General features: G+C 34.3%; 1 protein-coding gene across 2 annotated transcripts; it reads right to left on the minus strand.

The window, feature by feature from the left end:
• Positions 1–6,405: 6,405 nt before the first annotated feature.
• On the minus strand, positions 6,406–8,779 carry LOC120089218 (nicotianamine aminotransferase 1-like). Of its 2 annotated transcripts, none has more exons than XM_039046628.1 (7): positions 8,456–8,779; positions 8,000–8,345; positions 7,690–7,908; positions 7,534–7,593; positions 7,307–7,462; positions 6,917–7,010; positions 6,406–6,731 (listed from the first exon to the last, which is right to left on the minus strand). In XM_039046628.1, exons 1-7 carry the CDS (start codon positions 8,722–8,724, stop codon positions 6,664–6,666), a joined length of 1,212 nt encoding a protein of 403 aa, XP_038902556.1. In that variant the 5' UTR covers positions 8,725–8,779; the 3' UTR covers positions 6,406–6,663. The 2 variants fall into 2 exon arrangements, with proteins under 2 accessions (XP_038902556.1, XP_038902555.1); XM_039046627.1 differs by having other exon boundaries at positions 6,406–6,788.
• Between the last annotated feature and the right edge of the window lie 1,055 nt (positions 8,780–9,834).

The following is a 9,834-nucleotide window of genomic DNA, read 5'->3' on the forward strand; positions in this document are numbered from 1 at the left end:
TGCTATTATGAAGCTGCTCTAGCTTCTTTTAATTAAATCGGGATCATTATGGGTGGCATAGGTAGAGGCGTATGTTTTGTGTGGGTAATCTTTGTGGGTTGTTCGAAGTGAGGTTGGGAGGTCTTGGTGCTTGAGGGCTATCTTGCGTAGTAGAGATAGATTCAAGCATCTGGTTTGTTTGATGGTCGGCGATGGTCGGTCTTGTTTTGTTTGGTGGGATCCTTGGCTGTCGGGGGGTGTGATTTTGGATTCTTACAGATCTACGGTGGTTTATGATGCATGGAGTAGTTTGGAGGCGCGATTTTCGGAGTTCATGGATGGTGAGAGAGGTTGGAGGTAGCCTACAGTGTCTTGGAAGCTGTTTGAGAACTGGGGTCTTCTTCAGACAGTGGGGCCTAGGGTGAGAGGAGAGGATTATTGGGTTTGGGTGCCGGATGCTAGTGGTCGGTTTTCTATTGTTAGTGCGTGGGAGAATTTACATCCTTGTCGTCCTAGGGTGGCTTGGGCTAATATTTTATAGGCGGGGAGTGGTATCCCGCGTCACTCCTTCTATGCGTGGTTAGCTGTGAGGGACAGGTTGGGTATGCGGGATTGATTGAGGAGTTGGGAAGTGTTGTCAAAGGGGGGGGTCTTCTGTGTGAGGGAGGTATGGAGTCGCAGGATCATTTATTTTTTTAGTGTAGGTTTGAGAGAGAGGTGTGGTCTGGGGTGTTGCGTCAGTTAGGTTCGTCGCATTGGGTGGCGGGTTTGGATATAGAGCTGAGTTAGTTGTGTCGAGTGGGGTCGGGTAAGGGGGTGCATAGTAAGTTGTTACATGTTTTCTGATGTGCTTCCATCTACTACATCTGGCAAGAGCGTAATTGGCGGCTGCATGGAGGTCGACCGAGATCGGTGTCAGCTCTGGTTCACCTTATGATCTCTACGGTTCGTGCTCGTGCTGCTTCCTGACGAGTTGACCTTCTTGGTCTTATCTAGTGTGTTTACAGATTTTTTTCTTTTTGATCTTTACGTTGTTCTTTGTTTTGTTTCTGTCCCTAGTTTGTGGGGTTTTGGGTTCTTTTCTTTGGCTTTCTCCCTGGTGGTCTGCGACTTTATTTTTATGTGTTTGCCCTATCTTTGCTTGTGCTTTGTTGCTTTGATGCCTTGATCTCGGGCTATGGGATTTCCATTATTGTTGTATAATAATATCACTTATTCTAGAAAAAAAAAAAAAAACAGAATAACTCCCAAACGTAATAGTGGAGGAAGTTATAACTCCCCAACTCATCCTCTCGTTAAGATGAGAAAGAGAATTGATTTGCAAAAGAGGTTAACATGCAAAAAGTCCAAAATTCTCTGAAAATTTTCTCTCAAAGAAACTCCCTTCTCACTAAGAAATCATTCCTCCCTTCCAAAGCAGTAAGCCCACACATCCTTGTTACTTATTCCTGAGAATACTGAGGAAACTGGTTGGTGGTGTCTAAAGGTTTGTTTTTGGAGTCTGTGAGTTTGGAAGAGTTTCTATGTTTGTGCAAAGAAGTGTTCATGATTTCGAGAAGAGGATTAACTTGAAGAGAGTTGATCTACAAGGATGAGTTTTATCTTCCACTCTTCCTCTCTAGAAATGCATGTTTAGAATTTTATTGTTTATCCTATAAAATTGTTTGTTCTTTCTCTGTATTTAGATACTTTTCAAAATTGATATCAATTGCACAGCATTCACATGCTTCTGCAAGGAATTCAATTCCTTCACTATGGACGCGAAAATTAATATTTTTACAAAATACAACTTCGTGGTTGATCTCTGGACACGAAATTCAGAATTTTTCTTATTCGCAATGACAAATAGTTTCTTATGCAAATATTTCTTGCATAAAAACAGGTTACGAAACTGGACATCGTCTATAATGGACTGTGATGACAAGATGATGGGGTTGATTGTTACTTGTGAGTTACAATTCCTCTTCCTACGATTGGTGACCGGTTCACCACTTTCTATCAAATTCTTTGAATGTTGTCGTTGATTGTTAGGTTATTCTCTCTCGAGATGATCCTTTGTCAATTTGTGATTCTACTTTCACCTTTGACTCAACCTCTATAGTCATCAGATGTTGATCGTTAAATGAGCCACCATGAAAGATATTAATATTTGCCTCAGATATATTCACATTTTCCACACTAACATTGACATCGAAATCCAATGACATATCTACATTGAAAATTGACTCCATATTCAATAACCCATTTGTATCTTCTCCCAGATCTAATGGTACCACTTTATCCTTTAATGGACTCAAGGATCGCAAATCATTCAAACTCACGTGGTATTTATGAATAAAATCAAGGTGGGATGAGGGAAGGCGAAATAAATGTATATTTTGGGCAACTTAGATTGGAAATGACGATACCACACTACTAGTGGTATCTTAGACACTAGAAGGGCCATCTGAGACACATCGTTACCAGTTAAGAAATATTGGAAGTTTTCTTGATTACTATTTACAAAAATAGAGATATTCGACCTAACATTATACAGACATCTTATAAATAACCAAAACTCAACAGAATTTATACTACTTATTCTACATATTTGGCGTAAAAATTACTCATACTTTATCTCGACGTCTATATTCATACCTTTTAATTGTCATCCTAAATATTCTTTGTCATTCTCTGATGAGCAGAAAGTTGTTGAATATATAATCTTGATCTAGAACTTCAACTAACAAGTAGTATCATTAACAAGACCGGGTGGAACCACAAGGAAGCACTAAAATTAGTTTCTTAAAGTCCATTTTTAACTAAAACGGTAAATTTGGGGGGGGGGGGTGTTAATTTGATAATCAAAGGATAAACAAGCTAAAAAAAGGTGGTTGTTCTTTTGAAAAGCGACAAGATGCATTTAGTTCTTGAAAATGGAATCACCTAATTCACAATTATGGTTCTAGGATATAACTCAATCTGCTCAAACATGTGGCTTACTTAAGTGAAAAAAATCTGAAATTAAGCGTTCTAAATTATTAGTTAAAACTCACATCCTAATTAAACTACGTGTGGATTAACAAAAAAATGGAACACGTTTGCTAATTAACCTAAACATATGCATTAAGGTCTAGGGCTAAGCAATGACAATTAGCTAATAGAAATGCCGATAAGTTAATTGATTCTTCTTTATCTCTAAGTTACTCATGACAACCATATGTTGTTACCAAAAATGTCACGAAAACACACATACACCCATGAGATAACACATGCTTCGCAACCTACACCCAACAATTATGGATTAGATATGAAATTTCTAGCTATTAGCAAGTATAAACAATTGGTTTGTCGGTCCTAATCATTCAAACATGCTAAAGATTGATCCAAGAAATGAGGATATAAGAGAGATAGAAATAAAGACCTTTAAGAATAAATCCTCTCATAAACGTAAAAAGGTTCGTTCAAATCCACAAACTAAATAAAACTAGCAAAGATTATATACCTTGAAAATACATAATCAAGACTCATAAACATCGAGCCATTTACAATCCAAAAGAAACAACCTAAAACTAAGAAAACAGGTATGAAGATGAATAAGAACCGTAAAAAAGGCCCATAGCTCAAAATGAGCACCTCCCTCTCAAACTCTCAATGAAGAACCCTAAAAAAATGAGATGGTTTTTAAAGAAATCAATGAAGCGGCCAATGCTAATGGCTTTAGATACAGCGTCGTAGCTCCTTGGAGTGTTGCGGCACCAAAGAGCAGCACCACAACACTTGTTGCTCTTGTTGCTTCTGTCTTAGCCGCCACGACTACATAACACCATGGTTACCTATGCCTGAATCCTCTGATTTGCTTCGTTTTACTTGTTAATTTCTCTGTTTAATCCCGAGTTGCATCTAAACCGTCACAATGACTTTTTATACTCGATAACTTATCTAAAAACTCAAATAAACATTAAATTCATGGGAACTAACATGATTTAGGCTGAGAAAGATAACTCATTTAGAGAATTATCATTCTCCTTCCATTCGTCACCGAAACAAACAAATATATGAGGCATCTTGGAAAAAAGAAAACAAATATATACAAAACGTGACAAAAATCTGTACAATTTCATATAAATCTAAGGCGAGATTGGTGACTTTATACTAAGTTTATGTAGAGGGTTTAAATAGAGATGTCCAAAAGTTATTTTTTTGGGTCAAAAGCATAAATATAAGAAAAAACATATATAATAAAGACATGAGCAAAATATATACCTCATCCTCATCCTTTTTTACCCAGTTACTCCATTAAGGCTCAAAATTATCCATTTTAGCTCCATTTTCACTATAACGTTCCATTCTACCACTTAAGTACTTGAAATTTACATAATCATCAATTAAACACATTAAAGAACAGGGTTAAGTTGAGCGATAGAGCATATTTCTGGTACTATCACAATAATATATAAGTACTTATTAAAAATGTAATTTCAGTATATCATAGTATTTGAGTAGTGTATCCTTAAAATGATATGCAAAGTATTATAGTGTACCAATAATTCACTATAAGGTAATATCACATTTTGTCAACAATGTATCAATTCTAGGTTTTTACTATTTGCTTTAGTGCTCATACATTTTTGTATGTTGTGCCCTCAAGGATAACTTCGACCTTTTGCATTTCTTGTTTTATTTGAGCTCTATCTATATAACTGATATATGCATATTATGTACATAATGAATGTGACAGATTATAAATATACCAAATATTAGGTACGTTGTTGATGTGCTATATATATAGTGGTAGATTAGTGATACATCTGCTATAAGTAAGCAGTTATTTAAAATTTATTTCAAGGACAACATTGGTATATTAAGAATACACATAATTTAAAATTTTGGTTAAAATCTTGAAATTTTGAGATTTCGATAGGTTTGAAATTTTGGTAGAAGGAAAATTTCGATTTTCCCCCTATTTCTTCAAATTTCTTCTTGAAATCTAGAAATTTTTATCGATATTTTGAAATTTTCATTGTATTTCCATATTTCTATCGATATTTCAAGTTTTCCCCCTTATTTTAGCAATTAGCTATACTTGCTTAATAGAATTTTTTTTCTCTTTTACCATAAAAAAAATTTATTTTCAAGAAACTATATATTTTTATTTAAATCTTTTCCATTGAACTTTCACATTATTTCACCTCAAATTTAAATTGATGTGACTTCTCTAATATTCCTCTCATTTTCTTTCAAGCTCTATCTATTTCTAGAATTTTCTTTTTCTTCTTTCTTTCAAATTTTGTTGTGTGTAACCAATATGAGTGTAGCTCAAATGACATAGTATTTGTACTTTTGACCTTAAGGTCAGATATTCGATTCTTCCACCTCATACTTTACTTACAATATCTTTGCAAAAAAAAAATAATAATAATAATAAATGTTGTGTCATGTTTAAAATGTTATACTTTTTACATCTCTCTTATATTTAATGTTATGATTTTTCTATCCTTATTATAAATTGTAAGAATTCCATTTTATAATAAACAATTTAAAATTATTTTATATGCAAATATTTCATGTTCTTTAATTTTGTAATTAAATTTTCTATATTTGATATTATTTTGTAATTATTTTTCCATTTTTTTTTCTAAATTTCTATTCTCGCATCAACATTTACACAACTATTTTATAATATATATATAAATGTTGTCTTACTTCATAGAAATGATTATTAAAAATGATCAATTATAGTCTAACTCAAAATCAAATTTTAAAATTTTCATCAATTTTTATAAAATTTCCCAAAATCGGAATCTCGATATTTCAAAACCTTGACAATATATTAATACTCATTCAAAATAATGTTTCAAGTACATTATTAATGTATCAATAATATATTATTAGAATGATTATTAAATTAGCTAGTATCATAGTGTAACAGTGATAATCTCTATATAAGGTATATAACTAAGTTAAGATATACTCAATCATTCGTTAATGTAAATATTTTAAGAAAAACAATGATTAGGTACAACCTAGATTGCACCTAATCTCACACTCCCTCTTCCTTTATGTGAAAAGAAATCATCAACATTACTCAATTGGAAGTAGACGTTTGAAAATGTATTTACACAATTTTCATTATATTACATATAAACAATAACTCACACACTTTTTTTCCTTCTTAGTCCAAAATACACAAACTATACTTTGCATTATAAAAGAATGTTACTATGACATCATTAAACAAAACATAGCTTAGTGAATAAGACTCCAATCCTATAGTTTGACAAATTTTATTGAAACAATACTTACAATCAAGGGATTGGTAGGTTTTGCAATAACAATTTATTGGCCATAAATTTGTAAGTTAAAATAGAATAATTGACCAACATGGAAATATTTTTAATACAATAATTATAGGGATGGAGGATCAAACGAGACCGTAGATTGACAATGAGCCACCAATATGAAAGTTAAAATGTTTGATATTAACAACTTTATGAGCCAAAGGTATCATCCTAACTATTAACCTATCACCTATGCTCATATTTGCCACATAAACTGTATTTAATACATTACATAACACTACACTATTTTTATATGAAAAAAAAAAAAAGAAAAAACTTTATAACAGAAGTATTAAGAGGGATATTACCAACCTATCATCTCTATTTGGCTATTAAATCCTATGGCATCTTTTGATTGAATTAATCAAGCTTGACTGCTTTTAACGTGCCGTTGGCAGAAGACTTTTAGCCTCCTAAGGCCATCTCTAAGAGCTGCAAGATCAATTGCAAAAGATATCCGTAACCAGTTCTTCAAACCAATCACAACGCCTGGATTTATGATAAAGACTATAATTAAACTAATGCAAGCTTTTTCATGAATTAAGATTAAGGGCTGATTTAGAATGACTTTTCAAGCTCGGAAAGTCATTTCAAACAAGCTCACTGCAAGATCTTACCAGGAACGATAATGACAGATTCCTCTTTAGCCAACTGAACACAGAACTCATAATCATCTTCAATGCCTTCCAGAATGGACACATCAAGTTTCACCTGCAAGCAAAAGCAAATGAAGTTGTTACCTTAAACCGTAAAATTCTTACAGTTTAACAAAACTCGACAACAATTGATGTTGGAAAAACGCGTAAAAGAATTGAACACAAAGACAGATAATGACTTTCATCATCCATGAAAGATATTTGATTTGATCCATGAAAGATATTTGATTTGTCCTTGTCTTTCAACCATAACTGTTGGACTAATAGAAAGTGATTGATTATAAAAAGATACAGCAATGCTTCTAAACATTGAAAAGATCTTGACAAATAATGCCTTGGTCATGATCTTACAATCATAAACATGGAGCCTTCTGGTTTTTTAGGACAACTAATGCAGGGGATTTCCTTCACACCCTCATAACATGTATCTGCAGCCTCTCTTAGCATGTTGTTTATTCTGGAGAAAAAACCCTCCTTAGTGGTCTCAAATATTTGAGGAATGGCTGCCTGAAAAACCCAAATAACAGATTAAAAACAAAGGGAGCTTTTGTTTACATCTCAATTTCTTGTTAACAAACCTGAACGAATGTTGCAGGAACCATTGTGAAAGTGATATAGCTCTTGATGCGTTCAACTATCTAAGCAAATAACACCCAAAAAAGGAATATATGAAAACTGGATACAAGATTTTTATTCTCTCTAACAAACAAACATTCAAAAGAAAGAGATCAGACCCCAGATTGATGAAGAATGCAATAAGGATCATGAGTAACAAGCCAACCAAATCGCCATCCAGGCACAACCCATCTCTTAGATATTGATCCAAGAGTGACAACAGGTGCAATTGATGAAAATGCTCCCATTGGAATAAATGGGTTACTTCCAAAAGTGATATTGGCATAAACTTCATCAGAGATTATCATAACCCCAAGTTTTCTTGCCGTTTCTGCAATCTAAAAGGAAACAAACCACAAATAAACTTGACTTCGATTTTTTTTTCTACTTCGGTCAAATTATCAGCCACAGGATTGATAAAGTAATTACCTTCTGCAGATGTTCTCTTGTGTAAACACTCCCGCAGGGATTTCCTGGATTGATGATGACCAATGCAACAGTTCTCTCGTCTGCTATAGCTTCAACGCCATCGAGATCGACTTCCCAATCCTTTTGAGGAAGAAGATCGAAATGGCGAGTTTCAATGTGAGCGAAATCAGCTCGGTTCTCATAGATTGGGAACCCTGGCCTTGGAAGCAAGACATTGGCGCCTGGGCCAGAGAAAGATAGAGCCGTTAATACGGTTTGAATTCCTTGTACACACCCAGCTGTTAGATAAACATCATCTGCAGATAAACTATACGGAAGATCACGAGACAGATAATCAGCAACTGCCCTGAAATCACCGATTTCGTACTCGATTAATTCAACTAATCGACTCATTTTACTCTAAAAAATGAAGAAATAGATAATGAAACTTAGCAGAAAGTAAAATAGAGAGACGACCTTCTTGCTTGGGGAAGACCAAGACTAGGAGAATAGGAATTAAACTTAGCAGAGCGAACAGCATCAGCAATGGCGTCTTCAGCAGCAGAATCAGTATGATAGGAAGGAAATATGGAGGGATCGCCATAGCCAAGGGGAATGACGAGCCTCTGGTCGTCTTTGTCGAGGCTCAGACTTATCTTATCGAGAGCCGAGTAGATTGAGAGATTGATGGGGTTGTTCGATACGGAAACGCCTTGGAAACGCCATTTTGTTGAAGCGATTTCCATGGCTTCTTCTTCTTGTAAATTTGAAATACTGAGTAGTGGCTATGGCGTAGGGGAAACTTGGAAGAAGAAGGAAGAATCAACAGAAAAGAAATGAGGCCGTTGTTTTAACTTTTAAGTTCACTGTTCACATGGACACGCATTTCGCAGTATTTTCTCAACTAACTAAATATCATTCACTTAATAACTAATCGTGTACCCTAAACACAAACATCAATCACTAAACAACTTAGCACCCTAAAATGGCATACAAGAGTCTCATTGATCACGAGATACGTGGTCCAGAACCCCCTACCTTTATCGTACTAAAAGAATTTTGTACTCTAAACACAATCTTCACTACCGATTAAGCAATTTTGCACTCCTAAACATAAACTCTCCAACTCTGTATATATATATAGAAACAATTGTTTTCATTGAGAAAAAAATGAGAGAATATAAGGATGTACAAAAAAAAAAAAAAAAAACCCAAGCCCACAAAACCTCTTAGAAAAGGAGAATCCAACTAAATAAGACGTTGCCTAGGGAGTAATCAAGAAAAAAATCTTTGGAACCGAAGTCCAAAGAGAAAAATGAAACCTCACTGAGGACCAAATCTCATTGGAGTCTTTCTCCACTCCACGAAACACTATTACTTCTCTCCCCCTAATGATCCCACAAAATCGTGTGTATCCCTGCAAACCAAAGAAAACGACATTTCTCTTTAAAAGGTGGATGGAGTAGGAAACTCCCCGATTATCAAATGAACATCCCTCGATGAGCAAGCGCAAAATCAAACTCCACATATATATTAACTCCAAACTTTAGGCCTCAAACAACCTGTTAATGATGAAAAGATATCATTGAATCAAAATATAATTCCTTACATTGTTTTGATGTTATAATATCCCAAGATATAACTAGGGAGATGTTAATTTGAACGTAGCTAAGTCGTGTCAGGTTGTTTTTAACAACATTATTGAATATATATGTTTGACCATCAATTTTAGAGGTGGTCTTAAAAATTTGATGATTAAAGTACGTTTTGAAAATTGAAGGACCAAAAACACCTATTTCTAAAAATTCAGACTAAAAAAGTACAATTTAGGAACCAAATATGCATAACTATGAAAA

Source organism: Benincasa hispida, chromosome 10 (assembly GCF_009727055.1).
Source record: "Benincasa hispida cultivar B227 chromosome 10, ASM972705v1, whole genome shotgun sequence".
In the NCBI taxonomy this organism is placed as follows: Eukaryota; Viridiplantae; Streptophyta; class Magnoliopsida; order Cucurbitales; family Cucurbitaceae; genus Benincasa; species Benincasa hispida.

What these genes read in the sequence shown, in the direction of transcription:
- LOC120089218 (XM_039046627.1), bottom strand. Translation starts at nt 8,724, where the DNA reads ATGGAAATCGCTTCAACAAAATGGCGTTTCCAAGGCGTTTCCGTATCG. An exon ending in CAAGAGAACATCTGCAGAAG is followed by an intron (nt 7,909 to 7,999) that starts GTAATTACTTTA and finishes GTTTCCTTTTAG; the next exon opens with ATTGCAGAAACGGCAAGAAA. An exon ending in TTCCTGCAACATTCGTTCAG is followed by an intron (nt 7,463 to 7,533) that starts GTTTGTTAACAA and finishes TGGGTTTTTCAG; the next exon opens with GCAGCCATTCCTCAAATATT.